Source organism: Myxocyprinus asiaticus, chromosome 30 (assembly GCF_019703515.2).
Source record: "Myxocyprinus asiaticus isolate MX2 ecotype Aquarium Trade chromosome 30, UBuf_Myxa_2, whole genome shotgun sequence".
Taxonomy (NCBI): Eukaryota; Metazoa; Chordata; class Actinopteri; order Cypriniformes; family Catostomidae; genus Myxocyprinus; species Myxocyprinus asiaticus.
The window spans coordinates 44,362,664-44,389,590 of NC_059373.1; the positions used below are offsets into that span (position 1 = coordinate 44,362,664).

At 38.8% G+C, this 26,927-nt stretch overlaps 1 protein-coding gene across 1 annotated transcript; it reads left to right on the top strand.

Annotated features, from left to right (window-relative positions):
• Positions 1-309: 309 nt before the first annotated feature.
• On the top strand, positions 310-26,465 carry psmd3 (proteasome 26S subunit, non-ATPase 3). The gene is made up of 12 exons (XM_051663799.1): positions 310-589; positions 4,840-5,030; positions 5,525-5,662; positions 5,863-5,999; positions 6,141-6,331; positions 19,394-19,497; positions 19,581-19,695; positions 19,993-20,112; positions 21,245-21,348; positions 24,824-24,979; positions 25,739-25,789; positions 25,868-26,465. Exons 1-12 carry the CDS (start codon positions 454-456, stop codon positions 25,943-25,945), a joined length of 1,521 nt encoding a protein of 506 aa, XP_051519759.1. The 5' UTR covers positions 310-453; the 3' UTR covers positions 25,946-26,465.
• The last annotated feature ends 462 nt before the right edge of the window (positions 26,466-26,927 follow it).

Genomic DNA, 26,927 nt, shown 5'->3' on the forward strand with positions numbered 1-26,927 from the left:
ATCATCTATTAATATACAGTATATATGTATATGAGATGTAGATAAATACAGATATGAATATAAATAAAAGGGTTATTGATAATAAACAAAGCACGCTATTTTACAGCAAAATATGCTTTACATTGCAATCGAATAAAATACTAAGGTAAAAGAGCTTTGCCCGGAGACTGCCGCGCTGGCGCTTCTGCCTTCAAACTGCTGGTCCTGCGAGGCTGCAGTGCAGATCCCCTGCTGCTGGATGTGTGTGGAATGGTCAGTAGATGGCAGTACTGTATCTCGCGTCTCTCATATACACATTGAAACAAAAGAGAGAAGAATAGAATGACCCACAATTCATTGCTTCGCGTCAGAATTGCCAGTCATCTTCGGTGTTGATCGTGAGCGGCGAGAGCTGAAACAGTGCACGAGCGTTTTGTTTATACTCAGTATATTCGTTTATACAAGCGTTTGAGAATGAAAGAATTAACGGCGAAGAAGACGCGAGCGGATAAAGAGACAAAGAGCGGCAGCGGACCCGAGCCACAGGATGTGGAAATGAACGAGGACGAGCAGAAAGCGCCCAAAGAACAAGATCAACTCACACTAGAAGGTCTGATGATTTATTATGTCTAATAGACCACATTGCATGACGAGAATCTCTTCATGAAAACAAAAAACAAAATGACGAGTCCATCAGTCGCGCTTCTTTGTTTAAATGGCGTCAACAGAGGCTGGCTGGGCAAAAATCGTTTCAAACCTCCTAAAGAAGATTAAATAATGTAAACATGTAGTTGCTATGCTTTTATTATTGCTATAGTCAAACTATGGTCTCTGTAGTAAACCAGTGGTTTAATTTTCGTTAGAGCATGTTTGTGTTTCTCCTGAACAGCGGTTGTAATGTCAAATGTGACTACTGTTATGTACTAGCCTAGCTACAGTTGAAGTCAGAAGTTTACAAACACTTAGGCTGAATTCATTAAAACTAATTTTTAACCACAGATTTCATATTAGCAAACTATCATTTTGGCAAGTCGTTTAGGACATCTACTTTGTGCATGACACAAGTAATTTTTCCAACAATTGTTTACAGACAGATTGTTTCACTGTTTGAAGTTGTACCTGTGGATGTATTTTAAGGCCTACCTTCAAACTCAGTGCCTCTTTGCTTGACATCATGGGAAAATCAATAGAAATCAGCCAAGAGCTCAGAAAAAAAAAAAAAAAAATTGTTGATCTCCACAAGTCTGGTTCATCATTGGGAGCAATTTCCAAAGCCTGAAGGTACCACGTTCATCTGTAGAAACAATAGTACGCAAGCATAAATACTATGGAACCACGCAGCCATCATACAGCTCAGGAAGGAGACGCATTATGTATCCTAGAGATGAATATAGTTTGGTGCGAAAAGTGCAAATCAATCCCAGAACAATAGCAAAGGACCTTGTGAAGATGCTAGAGGAAACAGGTAGACAAGTATCTATATCAACAGTAAAACGAGTCCTGTATCGACATAACCTGAAAGGCTGCTCAGCAAGGAAGAAGCCACTGCTCCAAAACTGCCATAAAAAAAAAAAAAAAAGACTACTGTTTGCAAGTGCACATGGGGACAAAGATCTTACTTTTTGGAGAAATGTCCTCTGGTCTGATGAAACAAAAATTGAACTGTTTGGCCATAATGACCATCGTTATGTTTGGAGGAAAAACGGTGAGGCTTGCAAGCCGAAGAACACCATCCCAACCGTGAAGCATGGGGGTGGCAGCATCATGTCGTGGGGGTGCTTTGCTGTAGGAGGGACTCTTAAACTTCACAAAATAGGTGGCATCATGAGGAAGGAAAATTATGTGGATATATTGAAGCAACATCTCAAGACATCAGCCAGGACGTTAAAGCTCGGTCATAAATGGGTCTTCCAAATGGACAATGACCCCAAGCATACCTCCAAAGTTGTGGCAAAATGGCTTAAGGACAGCAAAGTTAAGGTATTGGAGTGGCCATCACAAAGCCCTGACCTCAATCTGATAGAAAATTTGGGGGCAGAACTGAAAAAGTGTGTGCGAGCAAGGAGGACTACAAACCTGACTCAGTTACACCAGTTCTGTCTGGAGGAATGGGCCAAAATTCCAGCAACTTATTGTGAGAAGCTTGTGGAAGGCTACCCAAAACGTTTGACCTAATTAAACTATTTAAAGGCAATGCTACCAAATACTAACAAAGTGCATGTAAACTTCTGACTCACTGGGGATGTGATGAAAGAAATAAAAGCTGAAATACATCATTCTCTCTATTATTTTCTGACATTTCACATTCTTAAAATAGTGATCCTAACTGACCTAAGACAGCGAATGTTTTCTACAATTAAATGTCAGAAATTGTGAAAAACTGGGTTTAAATGTATTTGGCTAAGGTGTATGTAAACTTCAGCTGTATATTAGTGTTGACATCCATTAATAGACCGCTGTCAAAATATATATATATATATATACTGGCGGCCAAAGTTTGGGATAATGTACAGATTTTGTGGTTTTGGAAGGAAATTGGTACTTTAATTCTCCAATGTGGCATTCAACTGATCGCAAAGTATAGTCAAGACATTACTGATGTAAAAAAACAGCACCATCACTATTTGAAAAAAGTAATTTTTTATCAAATCTAGACAGGCCCCATTTCCAGCAGCCATCACTCCAACACCTTATCCTTGAGTAATCATGCTAAATTGCTAATTTGGTACAAAAAACTCACTTGCCATTATATCAAACACACCTTAAAGCTATTTGGTTAGTTAAATGAAGCTTAACATAATCTTTGTGTTTGTGTTTGTTTTTGAGTTGCCACAGTATGCAATAGACTGGCATGTCTTAAGGTCAATATTAGGTCAAAAACGGCAAAAAAGAAACCGCTTTCTCTAGAAACTTGTCAGTCAATCATTGTTTTGAGGAATGAAGGCTATACAATGTTTGAAATTGTCCAAAAACTGAAGATTTCATACAAAGGTGTACACTACAGTCTTCCAAGACAAAAGACAACAAGGACAGAAAGAGATATGGAAGGCCCAGATACAACTAAACAAGATGATAAGTACATTAGAGTCTCTAGTTTGAGAAATAGACATCTCGCATGTCCTCAGCTGACAGCTTCATTGAATTCTACCCGCTCAACACCAGTTTCATGTACAACAGTAAAGAGAAGACTCAGGGGTGCAGGCCTTATGGGAAGAATTGCAAAGAAAAAGCCATTTTGAAACAGAAAAACAAAAAGAAAAGGTTAGAGTGGGCAAAGAAATACAGACATTGGACAACAGATAATTGGAAAAGAGTATTATGGATCTTAACCCCACTGAGCTTTTGTGGGATCAGCTAGACTATAAGGTGCGTGAGAAGTGCCCGAAAAGACAACCACATCTTTGGCAAGTGCTACAGGAAGTGTGGGGTGAAATGTCACCAGAGTATCTTGACAAACTGACAGCTAGAATGCCAAGGATCTGCAAAGCTGTCATTGCTGCACGTGGAGGATTTATTTGATGTAACTCTTTGAAAGTTTTTTTATTTTTTTTTTATTTTTTTTATTGTAATAGTAATTTTTCACATTATTAATGTCCTGACTATACATTGTGATCAGTTGAATGCCACTTTGGTGAATAAAAGTACCAATTTATTTCCATAAGAGCAAAATCTGTACATTATTCCAAACTTTTGCCCACGTGTGTGTGTGTATATATATATATATATATATATATATATTACTGTATCTCCCAATATTGTTATGGTAAATGAATAAATGTAAACGTATCCTATATATTATTGACACACTTATTAACTCCCTACTTAGCATTTTTTGGCATTATAGCCACGTACCAAACTCGCAAGGTTTTGAAACAGCCAGTGGCCAGTGTGTCAGTTTTTCTAAAAGGCTGCACTACATCCTGAATTTGAAGAAGTTTAATAATGATAGGAGTGCAGCACTGTAATGTATGGCTAACATTGCTGGATAGTGACAGATTACATGTAATCTAGACTATGTAATCAGATCACAGAATTCAAGTATTTGTTATTAGATTAAAATTTTAAATACTCGTAATCAGATTTGGATTGTAATATGGAATATGAATGACATGTTTACATATTAATCCGGCAAAGGCAATAAATTGTTCATAATTTATTGATCCTTTTCATTCTTATTTTGAAAAATGCAAGTATTTTCATTCTAAAACAGCCTACAGCTGATATACATTTTGAGAAGTCTTCACATTTATTTGAATGGAGGGGGGTGGAATTGCACATCCAGTCCTGATACTATCCACCATAATTACAAAAAAGATGGAGCTGTAATACACACATAAATGCAGAACTGATTGCAATAGTGCTATAAAGTTTAGTTCCATTTTGCAGATTCATTCTTTTAGCACTTTTTTGACAACTTTAGACTTTTTTTTTTATATAACTGGTCTGATCTGTTACCACACATTGATGGTGTCTGTAATGCCAAAATTGTCAGAGCAAGAACTTTTTAAGTGCCTTTTTTTTATTTTACTCAATGAGAAAAATAGCGAGTAAAACACAAAAAATCATATCAGTTCTCATATTTTGATCCATTAAGTTAGTTTTCTTCTTTCTTACTGCACATTATAAGCAACATTATCAAAATCGTACAAGCTTTTTGTACTCAAATGCATGTGACATCAAATAAACAATAATTAGGTCAGAAGTAATCCAAAAGCAATCATATTTAATAACTTTACAAATGTAATCCAAGAGATTACATTTCTGACTTCAGCTTTAGTGATATAATTTGTAATCGGGACCTGATTATAATTCATATGTAATTTACCCAGCACTGATGGCTAATATGTCATTTTGTTGCAGACATTAGGGAGCACGTGAAGCAGATTGAGAAAGCGGTGTTGGGGAAGGAGCCACGATTTGTTCTTCGTGCACTGCGTGCGCTGCCCTCCACTAGCCGTCGGCTCAATCCTAATGTCCTACACAAGGCCGTGTCTGGTTTCTTCACCTCCAATGCTGCCGGAAAAGAATTCTTGCTCAGCTTCCTGGAGCAGGTACCAAAAATATTATGACCTTTCTTTTTATTAATACTTGTGTTTTTGTTTTGTTTGAGTTAGTGTGAGTTGCCCATTTATTTCAGTGTTCAAACAGGCTGAAATCCTGTATTTATAGATCTTTTACAAAAATTCAGTATCGTAGTGGTTTGGGTGCTTGAATGAATGCGTGTTTGAATCAAATTTTTCTCTGAAAGGTAAGGGGTTTAATGGGCTTTCGTGATGGGAATGGTCCTATAGATTCATAGAATTGTGTGTATGGGGGTGTTCATCCCAAAAAATGCGTGTTTTAATTAAAATGTTTAATTCAGTGGTGGTCATTGTTTACCAAGTTTTACACAACATCTGGTTTATCATAACACCTCAGCACCCCCACCAACAGACAGACTGTTATGATGGCAGAGGTCTTCATAAAAGCCTCTTTTATACCCCCCTTCTTGTTGGATGTAGTTCTTTATGCAGATATTCAGTGTTTGTGTCTTTCTGTCCTTCAGCCAGTGGATAGTGAGGGAGACATGCAGTTCAGGCCTCGGACAGGTAAAGCTGCTGCTATTCCGCTGATTCCAGAGGTAGAGGCCTATCTACAGCTTCTGCTAGTGGTCCATCTCACCAACAACAAACGCTACACTGAGGTAAACACAAGTCTAGTAATTTAGTTATATGGGACCCTATGATTTCCGTGATGTGGAAAAAACAGACAAAATCACAGAATCCAGTCAAAAAAAATGAGAACCACTGATGTAATTATTGTACACGTTGTCCGCACAGTTGTGCTGAGAAGAAATAAACTGGTTTAATTAATAATAATCTGAATGACTGCTTTCTTGCCCAGGCTCAGAAAGTGTCTGATGACCTGTTACAGAAGATCAGCTCACAGAACCGTCGGGCTCTGGATTTAGTCGCTGCCAAGTGTTACTACTACCATTCCCGTGTGTACGAGTTCCTAAACCAGCTGGATGTGGTCCGCAGGTCAGCCTCACATGTATAGTTAACAATTAGACATGGTTCAGCTGAAACGATTTCATTTTACAATGTAGAAGGACAAAACAGAATGTCTTGTTGCTTTCTGAATAAAGGGTTGTGGTCATATCTGTTCTGTAATTTCTGCAGTTTCCTGCACACACGCTTGAGGACGGCTACATTACGTCACGATGCTGATGGTCAGGCTACGCTGCTCAATCTCCTGCTGCGGAACTACCTGCAGTATAATTTATATGACCAGGCAGAGAAACTTGTGTCCAAATCAGTTTTCCCTGAACTCGCTAATAACAATGAGTGGGCTCGCTATCTTTACTACACCGGTGAGTGAAGAAATGTTGCCAATCCACCATGATATCTAAAAGTTGTTAACTAGTGATTAAGGTTTAAGATTAAGTTTAAAAGAGAGTTTGTACGGGTGCTGGACATCCATGAAAATGCTTGAATTTTAATGTGGTGTTTTCAAGGTTTGAAAAGTGCTTGGATTTTGGATAAAGTGCTTGAAACTGCTTGAAATTGTAATTGCATTGCTTTCATAATTCGCTATCTGACTGAATAGTTCGCTTTTTAGATAAAATAAGTCGGAGAGGGCCTAATTGCTTTTGCCTTGCGCTTAAAGAGCACCTATTATGGTTTTTCAAATATTACCTTTCATGTAGTGTGTTATATAGCTGTTTGTGAATGTAAAAAAGTCTGCAAAGTTTCAAAAATTAAAGTGCACGAAATATGGAGTTATTGACACCCAAAAGAAAGAACCTAATTGAAATTCCAGACTTCCTGTACTAACCTATGTAATTTGGTAACAAAAAAACCCACCTCTGGTCTGTTTACATGTACAGCCAGTACACGCTGTTAGCCTCTGCTAACCGGCTAACTCACGTTATTGTCAAACTACATATAAACTTACCACTGAGAAACATCCTGTTCTCGGTGTGCTTGCAATGGTGGTTTCGGGTTGATTTTCCAATGTATCACTATCGGACTCGTGCTCAAATTGGTAAGGTAAAACAGACATTTTTTCAGACGGAGCTGAAACTCTAATATGGTGGTGGGCGTTTCCTTTCCGACACGCTGTAAGCGGTAGACCAATCACAACAGACTGGGACATCTGACCAATCAGAGCAGAGTAGGCTCTCTGAAAGGAGGAGTTTAGAATGAATCCTTTAGAACAGATCATTGGAGTCGTTTTTGACACTGGGGAAAAAGGTAATGCTCCAATTTAAATTATGTGCAAATTAAAGTGTTTTTTGACCTTGGATGCATGTAAATCTATTGTACGAGACCTTTAAAACAAAATTAGGCATGTTTAAAAACCATAATAGGTGCACTTTAAAATGAAACTTTTCTAAGTTCTCAGGGTACAGAGTCAGTTGGTCTAAATCCGAAGCTTTGGCTCTGACAGCGTACAGTCCATTAATGGCTTTTCAGCCGGGAGCCTTCCAGTGGCCAAAACAGGGCATTAAGTATTTGGGTATTTTATTCCCAGCAAAATTGTGTGATTTAGTTAGTTAATCTTTACCCTTAAATAAAAAGGTTTGAGCGATGTGGACAGGTGGGCTTCATTACATTTATCTATGATTGGGAAAGTTAATGTTATTAAAATGAATTGTATTCCAAAATTCATTATTCATTTATCCTCTTCCTGCTCACTGTGCAACGAGTCAGAATAACTAACGGAGTGACTCTAGAAAATGGGCAGGAATCGTGATATGACCTAATGTCCGAATCAAACTTCAAAAGAATAGGATTTGATTTAATTAAATGCACGTGCTGCATCCTTCAAAGTTAAAATGCGGCACTGTTGTATTTTCTCCAAGCATGCAAGGGCTTGTGTGATATCAGCTGTTGCAGAGCAAGTTCACAATCATAAAATTTATGACAAACTATCACTAAAGATCAACTATTGGTGATGATAATATAGTGATGAAATATAACAGTGTTTACTTTTAATTGTTTATATTGTAATATGCTGTAGATCATTGTAGGAGTGCACATTTTATTTCCCTTATCTGTTTGATTGAGCAGCTGGAAGCAGTGTATTTCAGCCTTTAAATTTAAAAGTTCCGCACTATGAATCAAATGTTTTTTTCCCCCTGGTTATTGGTATTTTGGTTGCACCATAAACTGTATCTGGGATTTAATTAAATTTGGACTCTTGTAGCCTCTGTCTGGCCCTCCCCATCACAGCAAGGAAAGACTAAGAACATTTAATATAGGCTTCCAATTAAAGATTTATTGGCAGACTAACTGGCTTTCTTTCAACACATTATCGAATCGGCAGAATCCAGTATCGGTTGACCTCTAATTTGTATTTAGTTATATAATGGTACATAAACCAATTTTAATCTGATATATAGGGCCTACAGTATGTGGAAAACATGTCTTGAGTATTTTAAACTTGCATATTATCATACCATGTTTTACTTATGAGCAATGTTAAGGCCATGTTGACCTGACTTGGGGTAAGAGTCTGTGATACATGATTTATTTTGAGATTGTGTAGATTTGTTTTGGTATGGGGATAGGGTATTAATTTTATTTGTTCAGGTCTTGAAAAAGGTCTTAAAAAGACTTAAATTTGATTTTTAAACTGTGCAGCAACCATGGAACACAGCTTTAGCTTTCAAAATTATACATTATTATATCTATTAATCTTACAGAGAACCCTATACTGTGTAATTTGAATAGTTTTAATATTTTTATTTCCCCAAGCTCCCACTTCATTCACAAAAGTTTGACCCCCTCTTCACTGGGGCTGTATATCACCAACAATGTCACGGTACGATACAGAGGCCAGGATACTACACGTCAGGGGTACTCAATAGGCAGACTCCGGTCCGAATCCGGACCAAAGGACAATTAAATCCGGACCGAGCTCTGAAGCTTTGTGCTAGTTATCTGACACCTGGCTAAGTGATTATGTAAGCATACGTGTATTCGCACACGGAGCAGGAATAAATAGCGTTCAGCGCTAGATAGTAATATTTCTCTCTAGAGCGGGAATAAAGGTATAGATTCTAAATGTAAAAATATTTCAACAAAACTGGACTGCTGTCATTCAGCTTCAAAACAAACTGTTGATCTTTTAATATTCACATCCAAGTGCCCTCGACTGATGAAGTCTTGATGAAATATTTTAATCTTTGGTAGAAAAGAACTCTCAGACCCCACTAGCTGTCTCTGGGCCCCCAATGTCCTCATCAGGATTTTTTTTTTTTGTTTTTTTTTTTGTTTTTTTTACAAAGTACTATTGCTGTTAACATGGCAAATTATAAAAACTATATATATATATATATATATATATATATATATATATATATATATATATATAAAAAGATACATAATTTCCTAGCCACATAACTACTGACACCATGTAAGCTACATACTATCCGGACCTTTGCTGGGAAGGAAATGTAGAGACCGGACCTCTTGGAACTTTAATTGATTACCCCTGCTATACGTATTGCAATGCAGGTTAAATCTGAAACAGAATTTCTCCTGAGCATAATTCAGTAATATAACAGCTGTTAATAGATGAAATTACTGTTCACAAATAAACGCTCCGCTCTGGCACTTCAGAGCGCTTTTGTCAGCAGAGTGAAGTACTGCAGTGAATGGGCGATTCCAGTTAAGTTGGGCACTTAAAGGCGTTCTGGCACCTTCGATAAAATAAAAAAATATAAAATGCTTGTTTGTCAATCCATTCCATTTCTTGTATTCTCTGACACTGTGTCCTAACCAGATGCGACGCGATCCCGCGACACGCGATAAAAGGTGTCTTTTCCATGTTAAACAGAGTGTTTGTCCTAACACGTGACGAGCGAATGGGCTTAATATTTTTTATATGGTTTCTATATTTGGAATGGTTTCTATATCTGTGACGTTGTGCCGGCCAGCGCAGTCAACAAATGGGTCTAAAATTATTCTTATTGCAATATATTAAAGGATTAGTTCACCCAAAAATTTTAATTTGCTGATAATTTACTCACCCTCAGGCCATCCAAGATGTATCTGAGTTTCTTTCTTCATCAAAACAGAATTTAAGACTTTTTTAGGATTTCATTTCAGGCCTCCTCCTCTAACAATGCAAGTGAATGTACTCCATTTTTTGATGGTCCAAAATGCATATTTAAGGTGCATCAAAATAATCCACGCGACTCCAGTTGACAAATAAAGTTCTTGTTGAGAAACAAAACAATACTTATATACTTGTTAACTACAAATGTTCACTTCCGTACATCTCTGTGACGTGCGCTCATGAGAGGGATGACGTATGACTTAAGCTCGTTGGTAAGGTCATGCGTCACGTGGAGGAGTCAGGAAGCGCGTCATTGTTTACAATAGAAACTTGCACAGACAAGTGTCGTTCACAAACCAAAACAATTTCAAAACAATATAAAATAAAATGAAAAATAATTTCCAAATAATAATAAAAAGAAACAATGTAAACAATGACACGCTTCCTGACTCCTCCACGTGACGCGTGACATTACCAACGAGCTTACTTCATCCCTCTCATGAGCGTTCATCACAGAGATGTACGGAAGCGAACATTTGTAGTTAAAAAGTATATAAGTATTGTTTTGTTTCTCAAAATTATCAATCGTTTGCATTCAGAAGAACTTTATTTGTCGACTGGAGTCGTGTAGATTATTTTGATGCACCCTAAATATGCATTTTGGACCGTCAAATGGAGTACATTCACTTGCATTGTTTAGAGGAGGAGGCCTGAAATGAAATCCTAAAAGTCTTAAATTCTGTTTTGATGAAGAAAGAAAATCAGATACATTTTGGATGGCCTGAGGGTGAGTAAATTATCAGCAAATTTTCATTTTTGGGTGAACTATTCCTTTAAGGTTGGCATCTCGCTAGTCAAGTCATTTTTATTTGTATAGCGCCTTTCACAACACACATAGTTTCAAAGCAGCTTTACAGAAGATCAGGCATTAACAGAAGATAAAACTGTAATATCTATAATGTCTTTGAGTCATCATTGTGTAGTTTGATAAAATACGATTGTGAATTATGTTTAAAAATATTTAAATAATAATTGTATTTATAACCCCAGTGAGCAAGCCAAAGGCGACTGTGGCAAGGAACACAAAATTCCATAAGATGTTGGTTAATGGAGAAAAATAACCTTGGGAGAAACCAGACTCACTGTGGGGGCCAGTTCCCCTCTGGTTAACATCATGAATATGCAACATGGTTTAAAATTATTAAACTAAATAAGCGTTAAGGGTCAGTGTTTAAAACAAAGATTTTGTATGAATTGTAAGATTAATGACTAATATCTTTGAAGTCCATCCTGGATTAACTGCAGAAGTTCACATAGATGCAATTGTCCTTGTTAGTTGGCTGATGAAGGGTTTTGTTGGCAATTAATTGATAGTATGTATTCCATTTCAAGAGTGTAGTATATCATTAGACCGAGGTGATGCAGGCAGAGATCAGTTAGGTGCATCACAGTTCAACCTGGCCGGTAATTTCGGTGAGGTCTATCCTAAATCCAAGGTTCAGGCAATGGCATATTAAGTATCCCAGGTCTTATGGTTGGAGTTGGAATCAGTTCATCCTCTGAAGTCCTTCGTAATAGATTGAAGTGATGTTTGGCTGGCACCGGCTGCTATTAGTCATCATCACACAGCGACACGTAGCAGTGGAGTCCAACACGAAGCGGGAATGGAGCTGGATCCAGCCGGTTCTGGTGACCTCAGGATATGAGTCCCGAGGTTGAGACAGGGAAACAAATAAAATAATATTAGCATAGACACCATTCAATTTATTGCAGAGTTATAGATCATGATCACTGTTTCTGGTTCCGGAAGACCTAACTAAAGCAGCCTAATTGTGAGTTGAAGGCTAAATTAGGTGTATACCTGGCTAAATAGATGAGTCTTTAGTCTAGACATAAACTGAGTGAGTGTGTCTGCATCTTGAACATTGTTAGGGAGACTATTCCATAGTTTAGGAGCTAAATATGAAAAGGATCTACCTCCTTTTGTGGATTTTGCTATTCTAGGAACTATTAACAGGCCAGAATTTTGCGATCGTAATGAACGTGATGGAATATAGCATGGTAGAAGGTCACTTAAGTACTGCGGAGCTAGACCATTCAAATCTTTGTACGTAGTTAAAAGAATTTTAAAATGAATACGAAATTTATCAGGTAGCCAATGTAGCTATGATAAAATGGGGCTAATATGATCCTATTTCTTGGTTCTTGTCAGCACTCTGGCTGTTGCATTTTGAACCAATTGAAGTTTATTTATTGATCTTGCTGGACATCTTCCCAGTAATGCATTACAATAATCTAGTCTTGAGGTCATGAACGCATGAATTACCTTTTCGGCATCAGCAACAGAGAACGTGTCATAATTTAGCAATATTTCTTAGGTGGAAGAATGCTGTTCTACAAACATTGGTAATTTGATTTTCAAAGGACAGATTGGTATCAAATATAACACCTAAGTTCTTCGCTGTTGAAGATGATGTAACAGTACATCCATCGAGAATCAAATTATATTTTAGCGGCTTATTTTTAGAGGTTTTGGTAGAAAGAGATCTAATGTTTAGTAGCCCTATCTTTATATGATGTTTATCTTTATTTTGTTTGTTTTGGTCAAGTTTGACCTTAATCAAATTTTTTTCTAAATGATTTAGTGAGGGTTTTGTGTTTGGTAGTTTGGGGAACAGGCACAGTCTCTATGTGTTGTAGTTTATGTGACCTGTGTGACGTCTCAAGGCAGCTAGCAGATGTTCAGATTAACCAGTTTGTCTGCTGAACTAGCTGGTTCACAGCATCTTGATTTTGGCCGAGGGTGTCACACACCTGCTTTCGTACGCTCTCTTCAGCCAGAGCTCTGTCACACACATACCGGCTCAATGGTAGTAGGGAGACAAACCGGCTCATTCTAACTTTCTCTCTGCTTCCCTGTCACATGGAGATCGGCAAAATAAATACAGGAGTATCGCGTGAACAAAAACAATCGTACCAGACTAAATAAGGATGCGATTAAGTAACTTTGCACTATGTATGTGTGTGATTGTGTATTTATCCCCTCGGGGTTTGCCGTAGAAAGCGAAAGCCCATATGGAGGTTCAGTGAGAAAATGAGTTGCTTTCATTAAACCGACTGTTTCGTCAGTGAATGGTTAGTTTTCGACATTTTATTGTCAGTTATCCTCATTTTACTGTATTAGTATAGCGGTGTCGCATTGCGCCTGGTGTGGACAGGCAGATTGTGTGTCGCTGGAATCTTATCGCACCGCGTCTGCTTAGGACAAGGTGCGACGCATTTTTTGTTTGATCCATTTGACATCCTGTCTCTATTTAGCAAGTGTACTTGTTCAAAAATATTTTAAGTTCATTATGCTTCGTTCTAGTCAGTTGCGGATGTAGAGACAGCATATACGAGAGCGGCATGAGACAACGTGCCCCTGTATAGACACACGTTCCGCTTCTGTATCGCGCCATGTTCCGATCTCTGTTTCTTTTTATTAACATTTTTTATTCCATTACACAAAAACCAATAAACAACACAAAATTCGGAATCAGTTATATAAATTAAAACCCCTCCCCCCAAACACCCCCCCTCCCCACCCGAGACAAACACACATTACAGTGGTCTCTTATAACACAAAATTAGAAGCAAACTAAAATAAATAAATAAATACTTTCAAAAAACAAGAGTGCACACACACATCAAATAAATAAAAAAAAATCCCTCTCCACTGCCCCTCCCCAAGAACCCTCCAAAAAATCCAAATATCCACCCCACTTCCTATTAAACAAATTCCACTTTCCCAACCTTCTGTAGATCGCCGCCTCAAATGCCGCAACCTCATTCATCTCCCTGCACCACTCCCGAAATGAGGGTGCCACAGCTGTCTTACACCCCCCGAGTATTATTCTCCTGGCCACCATAACTCCGGCCAGGACCCAACCACTCAAGTGGCTATACCCAAAATGAATAACCTCCCCATCACCCAATATGCAGAGTCTGGAGCAAAATGAAAACCGTGTGTCCAACACATCACACATAAATCCCTGAATCTTCAACCAAAATTCCTGTATTTTAACACATCCCAAAAAACATGGGTTGTGTCCCCATCTTCTGATTGGCATCGCCAGCAGGTGGGTGTGTCTTTAAGACCAAGCCTATACAATCTAGAGAGGGTCCAATATAATCGATTCAAAATCTTTAATTGCATCAGACGCACCCTTGAATCTCTAGATGTAGGCTTGACATTTTTTAGAATCTTTGCCCACACTCCCTGCTCCAATACCAAATTTAAATCTCTCTCCCATAATCTCTTGAGAGAAGTTGAAGCTCCATCCCCCAGACTCTGAATTAACGGAGTAATACACTGATGCCTCATGACCTTTTCCAAAAGCAGTTATCACCACTTCTAGAGTATCTGCCCTTTTAGGGGGGTGTATGCTACTCCCAAAAATAGTACAGAGCAGGTGGCGCAGCTGTAAGTACCTGAAGAACTGAGATCTAGGAATCCTGAAATGTTAGACCAAATTTTCAAACAATCTTAACCCACCACTCTCATATAGGTCCGCTATCTCCTCCGACCAGCAGAAAGGGGACTCACCAATACACAACTTTAGGTTTAGCCATATGCTCGAGGCAACATTTAAAAAAATGTGTGAATTAAACACTCTGGACACTTTTGTCCAAAGCGCGTGCAGATGCGAGAGAATGGGGTGTGACTTAATCTCTCCAATTAGTTTAATAGGCTTTGTAATAGTAAAATAGGGGCAATAACTTTCTGTTCAGTTCCAAACCAGGGAGGGGCTCTCTCAGGTGGAAGTGACCAATGAGCTAAATGTCTGAGACCGAATGCATAATAATAAAACAAAATCTTAGGTAGGCCTAGCCCACCTTTGTCAATCGGTCTATGTAACTTGTTGAAATGTAACCTGGGACGCTTTCCATTCTAAATGAAGGACTATGCTATCAAATTGCTTGAAATAAGAGAGGGGGACATCTACAGGGAGAGATTGTAGTAGGTAGTTGAATTTTGGAATACAATTCATTTTAATAACATTAACCTTCCCAATCATAGATAAATGTAATGAAGCCCACCTACTCGCATCACTCAAACCTTTTTATTAAAGGGTCAAAATTAAATCAATTAAAATTAAAAACTAAATCACATTATTTTGCTGGGAATAAAATGCCCAAATACTTAATGCCCTGTTAGGGCCATTGAAAGGCGCCCGGTTGAAAAGCTGTTACTGGGCAGTACGCAGTCAGAGCTTAAGTTTCGGATTTAGACCAATTAACTCTGTATCCTGAAAATTTAGAAAGGGAATTAATAATTCTGTGGAGGCAAGGCATAGATCTAGTGGGGTTGGTGACGAATAATACAATTTCATCTGCGTAAAGTAAAAGCTTATGCGCCATGCCTTCCGCCGTCACCCCTGGAAAATCCTCCTTATCGCGGCTGCTAATGGTTCCAGGGCAAGACAGAACAATAATGGGGAAAGAGGGCAACCCTGCCGGGTGCCCCTATTCAGAGTAAAATTATCGGAAATTAATCCATTTGTTTGTACCACCGCTACAGGGTGTCTATAAAGTAACTTAATCCATCTGATAAAAGTATTTCCGATCGCGTATATTTCCAGCATCTTAAAAAGATAATCCCATTCTACCATATCAAACACCTTTTTGGGGTCAAGTGAGATGGCAGCGACCAGAGTCTGATCATTCGCCACTGACTACATGATATTAATGAGACGCCTAATGTTGTCAGAAGAGCTGCGGCCCCTAATATACCCCACCTGATCTATATGTATAAGAGATGTCATAACTTAATCAGTTAGCCAGAATTTTTGACAAAATTTTTACATCTAACTGGATCAGGGAAATTGGACGGTAACTTTTACACTCGTTTGGATCTTTGTCCTTTTTAAGAATCAGACTGATCCAGGCTTGTATCATGGTTGGGGGAAGCTTTTCATTCTTTAATGACTCTGTATAAATTTCTAACAAAAGTGGAGCCAATTCTGTAGCATAAGATCTAAAAAATTCAGTGGCAAAGCCATCTGGCCCCGGAGCCTTGCCAGTAGGCAGGGCCTTAATTACCTCACCAAGCTCCTCCAAGGTTATCTCAGATTCAAGAGAATTTTTTTGCTCAGTCGTCAATTTAGGGAGTTCTAATGGTTCCACAAAGTTTCTAATGTCTTCATCAGAAGACGTGGAACTATATAGATCAAGATAGAATTCATTAAAAGCATTATTAATATCGAGGTAAATATTTCACCACCAGCAGATTTCACTGAGGGAATGGTAGAAAAAGACTCTCTCTGCTTTATATATCTAGCCAAAAGCTTCCCTGCTTTGTCCCCCGACTCAAAGTATGACTGTCTTGCCCTGAATAACCAAAACTCCACTTTCCGCAACAAAAATATTATATCTGTATTTCAATCGAGTCAATTCTCTGAGGCCATCAGATGACATTTGGCACTTTAGCTCTGCCTCTGCACTTTTAATATTCTCTTCAACTCCACGAGTTCTCGTGCTTTGGATTTTTTGGTTAATGAGGCATACTGTATGATCCGACCCCTAAGAACCACCTTAAGCCACCCAAGCCACGCCCACAGAGGATACTGAGGACCAGTTGGTCTCCATATAAACGTTGATTTCGGTCTTTTACATTTGTTGGAAATCAGGATTTTGCAAAAGTGATACATTAAAGCACCAGCTGTATGATTTCTTTTTCTCCATATGTGGCAACACCTCCAAGCTCACCAGGGAGTGATCTGAGACTAAGATGTTTCCAATTGAGCAATCAACAACAGATGAAATGAGGGACTTAGATATATAAAAAAAATCTATTCTAGAATAAATCTTATGGACTAATGAAAAAAATGTGTAGTTTCTACCAGATGGGTTCAAAAGTCACCAAATATCTGCAAGACCAAGATTTTTACACATCCTGTGAAGCGTCAGTGTTGCTCTTGGAGGCTTTCACACTTTTGCTTCACTATGATCAAGGACTAAGTCCATCAGTAGATTAAAGTCTCCTCCCAATATTATATCATGAGGGGTGCCAGCGGCTTGCAACATCCCTACAAGATCTATAAAAAAGCCATGATCATCAACGTTAGGCGCATAAATATTAGCCAAAACCAACCTTTGCCCCTGAATTTCTGCTAAGACAATAATGACTCTTCCTAATTTATCTTTAATCTGTTTGAGAAATTTGAATTGTAGATGTTTACTTATTAATGAAATGACTCCCCTGCTCTTACTTGAGCCAGCGCTAAAGAAAACATGCCCACCCCATATCTTCCCAATTTTTTCAGCTTCCTGCGGGGAAAGATGCGTTTCTTGAAGAAACACTATATCATATTTTTTACGCTTAAGAAATAACTTTCCTCCTTTTTATGGGGTGCCCCAACCCATTCACATTCCATGTGGAGAGAGATAGCCTACTCATTAACATTTGACATTTTGAAATAATAGAAAAAATAAATTGTGTCAAAAACAAGATTATACAGACCACATTCCAACATTATTGCAAAAATCAAACCCCGAACTTCCCCCAGAACAAAACAAACAGAAAAAAGAAAAAGGTGCGCATTAACCCCGCACACAACAGCGCCAACCGACGTCCATCCCTCTAAACTCGAGTCCATGAACGCCTATGAGAGCCCCCGCGACAACTTTGCCATCGGATTATTCAAGTCTGGTGCTTCTGCACAAATTTTGTGAGGCAAAATTACATAACAGAAAATACTTTGTTTTACAAACCCCAGCCAATAGGCAGAATAAACACAGAGAACACGTAGATTCATTCACAGAACTGTCTCGAAGATGTGTTCCTCCACAAAACAAATTCCAGCCGATATAAAGCCATTCAGTTTTCTCGGACAGACAAACAATTGTTCAGTGAGCCGGCTGTTATGAGTTCAGCAGATGACGTAATCATTCTACTGTCCCTTAAAAATACTCAACAAAAACAAACTCCAGCCAACAGGAGGCATAAGCACAAAGAACGAACAGATTCATCCACAACTGTCCCGAAGCAGTGTAATTCCACAAAACAAACTCCAGCCGCTAGGCGGAACCAGCACAAAAAAAAAAAACAAAAAACAGGTGCCCGGTTTCTTGAATGGTCAAGTGTGTATTATTCATTCGGAGGCTGTATAAAAAAAAATACACCATGACTTACTCAGTCCATCAACTTTATAAAAGACATCCTTTGTGTAGACATGAAGATACTTTGCAGTCATTCTTAGTATCCATTCTTAATCTGGCCGGGAACTTCAGTGTAAAAGTGATCATCTGTCCATGCAAAAGTTTCTTGGAGTCATGCCACAAACTCCAGCCGCTACGCGGAACCAACGCAAAAAGAAACAAAAATGGCGCCCAGCTTCCTTGGACAGCCAGAGTAAGTACAGCGAGTTAATCCACTCTGGAGCTACATGAGAAACCCCAAATGGCTTACTCACCCATTGTTTTTATAAAAGACAGTGCTTGCTTGGGACACGTAAATACCCTGTGACCATCCTTCGTGGCTGTTCTCAGTCTGGCCGGAAACATCAGTGCAAAAGCAATCTTCTGTTGATGTAAGAGTTTCTTACATTCCTTGAACCAATCGCGTTTCTCTCTTGTCGAATTCACAAAGTCCGGGAACAAGAAAACATTGTGATTCTTCCAAGAAAGCTTTCCTTTGCTCCTCACCTCATGCAACACGAGATCTCTATCGGATGATCTCAGAAATTTGGCCAGAATTGATCGGGGCCTGTCTCCTTCAGCAGATCTGCGAGCCGGGACTGTGTGAGCTTGCTCAATTTCCAGCTTATGTCCTGTTATTTAGAGCAGACTCGGGAAGAGCTCGTCTATGAATTTCACCATATCTCTGCCTTCTTAATGCTCAGGATTTCCAACAATCCGTATGTTTTTCCTTCGGCTCCTATTTCCAAATCTTCCAGTTTTTCCAAAACATTTTCCACGACTATTTTGGTCGCGGGCGGATTAACGGATAATTCCCTTTCCGATGACTATATGAGTCTCATCCATTTTTAATGTGGTGATGTTCTACTGCTCAAGTGATTTAAACAGCCAATTTGAGTCACATGATAGACATGGCTTCCCTCAAACTTTCAAAGTGCTACCTAATTGACACAGAAGCAGCAGCATCAATACACACATCGGCAAGCAGATTTTGATGATGTACCGCAGCCCTACTCCCCACCCCTCTACTCTCTCTGCTTTCCACAGCCAAATCTTGAGTCGTCATCAGATCTGAGGCATTGAACGAGTGGTGCTGAAATAGGGGGGTTTAATGTCCCTTTGTGATCTCAAATGGAAGTCAGGTGTCAGTAAAAATGGATCATTTGATTGTGATGTTTACTGTTTTCAGGGCGTATCAAGGCCATTCAGCTTGAGTATTCAGAAGCAAGAAGGACTCTGACAAACGCCCTTCGCAAAGCCCCTCAGCACACCGCCGTGGGCTTCAAACAGACGGTAAATTTAATCTTTTCAACTCCAGCATCAGGATACACTGGAATCTTGTTTGTGTGTGTTGTGAGCGTTTGTGTGTCCGTCAGGTGCATAAGCTGTTGATCGTAGTGGAGTTGTTGTTGGGTGAGATTCCAGACCGTCTGCAGTTCCGTCAGCCCTCTCTCAAGAGGTCGCTCATGCCATACTTCCTGCTCACACAGGGTAATTGAACACTTCTGATCAGCTATCCTCCTGTCCATGTGTACATCCCATAATCGCACCGTCATCGTTTTATTTTATAACATGTTAAATCTCATGAATCCAGTGGCCACAAATGTTCTTTCATCCTGTTTTGTTGCAAATGCTTCTGCACATTCACTAAAAAAAATCATTGTGTCATTTTATACTTATGCAGATTTGAACAAAAATTCACACAAAACAAAAAACTCTGTATTTTCCTTCCTAAGAAATTTCTGTGTGGTGTTTTTGCATTCTGAGCTGATGTGTTTTTCTGTCTAGCGGTGAGAACTGGAAATCTTGCCAAGTTTAACCAGGCATTGGATCAGTTTGGAGAGAAGTTCCAGGCCGACGGCACCTACACACTGATCATCCGTCTGAGACACAATGTCATCAAAACTGGTCAGTTCTGGAGCTCATAGTGCAAGTTATCTGTCTTCACCTTAATTTTTTACCAAAACTTACATAGAATCTTTGCAAATGTTGGGTAACATTTAACTATGCTGGGCAGTATTATGTTTTATTATGCTGAATTAGGGGGGCCTGGGTAGCTCAGTGGTAAAAGATGCAGGCTACCACCCCTGGAGTTCAGTAGTTCGCTAGTTCGAATCCCAGGGTGTGCTGAGTGACTCCAGCCAGGTCTCCTAAGCAACCAAATTGTCCCGGTTGCTAGGGAGGGTAGAGTCACATTGGGTAACCTCATTGTGGTCGCTATAATGTGGTTCGTTCTCGGTGGGGCACGTGGTGAGTTGAGCGTGGATGCCGCGGTGGATGGCGTGAAGCCTCCACACCCGCTGTCTCTGTGGTAACATGCTCAACAAGCCACGTGATAAGATGCGTGGGTTGGCGGTCTCAGACGCGGAGGCAGCTGGGATTCGTCCTCTGCCACCTGGATTGAGGGGAATCACTACGCGACCACGAGGACTTAAAAGCGCATGGGGAATTGGGCATTCCAAATTGGGTGAAAAGGGAAAAAAAAATAATTATGTTGAATTAGAATAACTGGTGTTAAATATTTTCATTTCAGTGTTTTTAGCTTGAATACTAGCTAGCAGTTCAGCGATTTGTGAAACAAATTTAATATTTAATTCTTATGATTAGTTTTACATCAGTATGAGTCCTGTTGGCACCAGATATTAAAATGTGTTTCGGGTGGTCTGATCACAAGTGTTCAGTGAAAACAGGTGTAGATGAGGTGCAAAACGTATTGTGATATGATCACTGAAACCACATATTGAGGTGGTCAAAACCATGTATTTTTTGCAGTTTACCATCATACGTAACACACTTATGTAGAAAGTCATGAAATTCAGAGACCCTCCCCTTGAAATCTGAACACAATTGGTCACTGGATACTCATTAGTAAATGGCAGTGTGTCTCGCCTGACCACATGTGTCTCAGGTGATCCGATCACATCTTAATTCCAGGTGTAAACGGGGCCTATGTTTTAAGATTGTATAGTTCTTTTGTTGGTGATGATGTCACAGTAAAGAGAACACTTGTAAAGCTGATGTTTGTGATGTGTTTGTATAGGTGTGAGAATGATCAGTTTGTCATACTCGCGGATATCTCTTGCTGATATTGCACAAAAACTGCAGCTGGACAGTCCTGAAGATGCAGAGTTCATCGTTGCCAAGGTCACTATCACACCTACCTGTTTGGATCTGTTGCACAAAGATGCAGTGATAAAATGTGGATAATCACACTGTTTTCCTTCAGTTTTGATTTTGAATTTGATGTATTTATGGAATGATTTTCAACTAGGGGTGTAAGAAAATATTGTATCGTATGATACAACGCTCACGATTCAATACCATATGTACTGTACGATACATAAACACATTATAGTGTAATTAAAACCAAGCAGCGCAACATTGAGAGCGGCGGAACAGTCTCCTCCATGGAGAGGCAGTGTTGAGCACTCACAGGACAACAGAGCAGCACACCTACAGTACACAGTACTTACACAAACGGCAAGTAGATTGTACTGTAGCGGTACAGCTTGTCGATTTTCCAAACAATGGTGTCAGGTCCGGATGCTACAGTACATCAAACATGTCGTTTTATTTACACCAACATCACCGTGCAAATCGGTGGATTTGTGAGGCAGAAGCAGTAGCAGCAAGTTTAACAGCCGCCTCTCCCAGCCGACACTTGAGTGTGACATGCACAGCAAGACGCTCATAACTAAAAAAAATAAATATTTTCGTAAAAGAAAATGGCTTATTCTTTTTTTTTCCTCCCCTTTTTCTCTCCAATTTGGAATGCCCAGTTCCCAATACGCTCTAAGGTCTCGTGGTGGGGTAGTGACTCGCCTCTATCCAGGTGGCGGAGGACGAATCTCAGTTGCCTCCGCGTCTGAGACCGTCAATCCGCGCATCTTATCACGTGGCTTGTTGAGTGCATGTGAAGGCTTCACGCTATTCTCCGCGGCATCCACGCACAACTCACCACGTGCCCCACCGAGAGCGAACCACATTATTGCGACCACGAGAGGTTACCCCATGTGACTCTACCCTCCCTAGCATCCGAGCCAATTTGGTTGCTTAGGAGACCTGGCTGGAAAGAAAACGGTTCATTAAAAAAAAAATTACAGCAAAAGAAACCCGCGATTACCTGAGACTTATAATTCTCTGCTTTTGACTTTGAAATGTATATATATATATATATATATACATATACATATATATATATATATACATATACATATATATATATATATATATATATATATATATGTATATGTATGTATATGTATGTATGTATATGTATGTATGTATATGTATATATATATATGTATATATATGTATGTATGTGTATATATATATAAAAAAAAAAAAAAAAAAAAAAACACCACTATATATATATATATATATATATATATATATATATATATATATATATATATATATATATATACACATATATATATATATATATATATATATATATGTATATATATACACTATATTGCCAAAAGTATTCGCTCACCCATCCAAATAATTGAATTCAGGTGTTCCAATCACTTCCATGGCCACAGGTGTATAAAATGAAGCACCTAGGCATGCAGACTGCTTCTACAAACATTTGTGAAAGAATGGGCCGCTCTCAGGAGCTCAGTGAATTCCAGCGTGGTACTGTGAAAGGATGCCACCTGTGCAACAAGTCCAGTTGTGAAATTTCCTCGCTACTAAATATTCCACAGTCAACTGTCAGTGGTATTATAACAAAGTGGAAGCGATTGGGAATGACAGCAACTCAGCCACGAAGTGGTAGGCCACGTAAAATGACAGAGCGGTGTCAGCGGATGCTGAGGCGCATAGAGTGCAGAGGTCGCCAACTTTCTGCAGAGTCAATTGCTACAGACCTCCAAAGTTCATGTGGCCTTCAGATTAGCTCAAGAACAGTGCATAGAGAGCTTCATGGAATGGGTTTCCATGGCCGAGCAGCTGCATCCAAGCCATACATCACCAAGTGCAATGCAAAGCGTCGGATGCAGTGGTGTAAAGCACGCCGCCACTGGACTCTAGAGCAGTGGAGACGCGTTCTCTGGAGTGACGAATCACGCTTCTCCATCTGGCAATCTGATGGACGAGTCTGGGTTTGGCAGTTGCCAGGAGAACGGTACTTGTCTGACTGCATTGTGCCAACTGTGAAGTTTGGTGGAGGGGGATTATGGTGTGGGCTTGTTTTTCAGGAGCTGGGCTTGGCCCCTTAGTTCCAGTGAAAGGAACTCTGAATGCTTCAGCATACCAAGAGATTTTGGACAATTCCATACTCCCAACTTTGTGGGAACAGTTTGGGGATGGCCCCTTCCTGTTCCAACATGACTGCGCACCAGTGCACAAAGCAAGGTCCATAAAGACATGGATGAGTGAGTTTGGTGTGGAAGAACTTGACTGGCCTGCACAGAGTCCTGACCTCAACCCGATAGAGCACCTTTGGGATGAATTAGAGCGAAGGCTGCGAACCAGGCCTTCTCGTCCAACATCAGTGTCTGACCTCACAAATGCGCTTCTGGAAGAATGGTCAAAAATTCCCATAAACACACTCCTAAACCTTGTGGAAAGCCTTCCCAGAAGAGTTGAAGCTGTTATAGCTGCAAAGGGTCGGCCGACGTCATATTAAACCCTATGGATTAAGAATGGGATGTCACTTAATTTCACATGCGTCTAAAGGCAGATGAGCGAATACTTTTGGCAATATAGTGTATATATATATATATATATATATATACATACATATATATATATATATATATATATATAGTGGTGTTTTTTTTTTTTTTTTTTTTTTTTATATAGCAGCAGTGCATAAAATCATGCAGATACGGGTCAGGAGATTCAGTTAATGTTCACATCAACCATCAGAATGGGGAAAAAATGTGATCTCAGTGATTCGGACCGTGGCATGATAATTGGTGCCAGATGGGCTGGTTGAGTATTTTCATGCACAACAGTCTCTGGAATTTACTCCGAATAGAGCCAAAATCAAAAAACATCTGGTGCGTGGAAGTTCTGTGGACAGAAACGCCTTGTTGATGAGAGAGGCCAACAGAGAATGGCCAAACTGGTTCGAACTGACAAAGTCTACAGTAACTCAGATAACCGCTCTGTACAATTGTGGTGAGAAGATTAGCATCTCAGAATGCTATTCTGAGATGCAGGTTGGCGCTGTTTTGGTGGCACGAGGGGGATCTACACTGTATTAGGCAGCTGTGCTTTTTTTTCACCACTAAATAACATTGAAAATGTTTTTTCCTTGCTACAGTCACTTCAGCTTGCTCTCGGGGGGCTTTCAGACAACAAGGCATTATGTTCTATAAAGCTGCTTTGAAACTGTGTATTGTGAAAAGTGCTATACAAATATAAATGACTGGAGTGTAGACAAACTAATTTTCTCATGAGTTTTTCTCATAACAATCAAACAAAATAAATGCAGTGCTTTTGTTTGTTACTTTATTATAGAGCTCAACTTTTTGTTGCTAATGTCAGACACTGTTGTGTCATTTATGATTTAAAAGACATTTATGTTGGATCCTTGAATTAGTTTGAGCGAAACATTTGTTGGTGCTCGTATCGTGAGGCTGTATAATTTTCATCCATTTCCCAGGCGATCCGTGACGGTGTTATCGAGGCAAGCATAAACCATGAGAAGGGTTACGTTCAGTCTAAAGAGACCATGGATATCTACAGCACTCGAGAGCCACAGCTTGCTTTCCACCAGCGCATTTCTTTCTGTCTGGACATACACAACATGTCTGTCAAGGTACAAGGAATGTCTTTAGCTGGAATGAGTGTTAACTCAACCACAGGTCCCCAACTCTGTTTTTTTTTTTTATTTTTTTTTTTTTTACTGGTAAAACATGCATAAATGACTATGAAAGCCAAAATGTAAATGTAATGGATCAATATTTTGTTCGACATGAAAAACTAGCTTCATACACATTTGCTTTTCTACCATTGGATATGTGTAAAATGTAACAATTTACACAAAACAACATTGAGAGCCCCATATCTCGGGGTTTTAAGCATATAGGGCCTAAAATAGAAGGTACTAAAGGGAAAGTTTGTTCTGAACCACAATCAAAAACTATATTAAGATATCTTTAATACTTATGCATTTATAGGTGCACCAATTTTGGAAAAACATGTTTTTGTTTTTCATATGAAAAATATGTTTTAGCAAACTACAAAAAAATGATATATATATATATATATATATATATATATATATATATATATATATATATATATATATATATATATATATATATATATATATATATATATATATATATATTTTTTTTTTAGCAAACTACAAAAAAATTTTTTACTCAGTTAATATTGATCCATTGCATTTTGTATTTTGACTTTCATCATCACTTGTTTCTTTCATCAGAAAAGGTATTAACAAAATAAAAATTGTTTCTGAAATTAGGGTTATTCCATATCAAATTGATCATTATTGACTGCTAAAGGTGGGAAACTTTATACTTTTGTTTTCATAACCCATGTCTCTGTGCAGGCAATGAGGTTTCCACCAAAGGCATACAACAAGGATCTTGAGTCAGCAGAGGTAAGAGAGATGTCTCTTCCCCACCTGTTCACTTTGGATAAAAGCCAAGACATTCATATGTTATCTGTATGTCCACAGGAGAGAAGAGAGCGAGAGCAGCAGGATCTGGAATTTGCTAAAGAAATGGCAGAGGATGATGATGACAGTTTCCCATGAGACTGAAGAACATTACCTTTATTTCATGTGTCTCATTCTGTTTTGCTCCCCACATCTGTAGAAATGACCCATCTGCTCTTCACATGAACTTCTGTTCAAAATGCTGGGTGATGTGACATCATGAATGCATCATCGGTTTTAAATTCTCCAGTTGTATACTGTCATGCATAGTAGTTTTTTCCACTCCCAATTCAACAAATATGAAATCTTTAAATTTATCCCTGTTTTATAAAGGTGCATTCATAAAAATAAAGAATGTTCTTTAATAGTTGGTTTGCAACAGTATATAATCACAATGTATACATTAGCCTGGCTTTCCCAAATTAACCACAATTCCAAATTGTAAGAGATAAATGGAATTGGTGATGAGTAGTGCTTTCCTGACAGAAAAATTTGTCCCATGGCTCTGCAATGTAGTGGGGTTTTCTGGGGTGAACTGCTTATTGGTGTTACTCTTTTACGTTTGATTGTTCGTTTTTCTTTGGGAGTTTTTCTTCAATTAAAATTCAGCACAGCTTCAGTTACATGTGTGTTTGATTTGTGTATTGAATGTGATGGAAGTATTTGATACATTTAGACAGATTAAGAAACAGTAGGCAAATTAAGCCACACTTTAGCTTTAGAACAGCTTCTGTTCTTGAATGGAATGCTTCCATACTGAGAACTGATTTTTCTCTCAGTTTGAAGAATTCTTGAATTCTAATGTTCTCTACAGTTACAAAATTAGACTGAAGCCAACTGAACGAGAATATTAGGCAGGATTAATGAGTTTGTAGAGATCCCAGCAGTGCAACAAGTTCAGCAGACCTCAGTTTGAAGATCTGATCCAAAAGAGCATCGCAGCCATTAATTTTTAAAGGAATTTTACGATTCCTATTAACAATTCTGGTTCACCGTTAAGGAACCAGAATTGTTAATAGGAATCGTAAAATTCCAGTAATTCTTTTAGTACCTTTTTTAAAAGAATTATTTGGAAATGAGA

What these genes read in the sequence shown, in the direction of transcription:
- psmd3 (XM_051663799.1), top strand. Translation starts at nt 454, where the DNA reads ATGAAAGAATTAACGGCGAAGAAGACGCGAGCGGATAAAGAGACAAAG. An exon ending in TGCTCAGCTTCCTGGAGCAG is followed by an intron (nt 5,031 to 5,524) that starts GTACCAAAAATA and finishes TCTGTCCTTCAG; the next exon opens with CCAGTGGATAGTGAGGGAGA. An exon ending in TCGCTATCTTTACTACACCG is followed by an intron (nt 6,332 to 19,393) that starts GTGAGTGAAGAA and finishes TACTGTTTTCAG; the next exon opens with GGCGTATCAAGGCCATTCAG.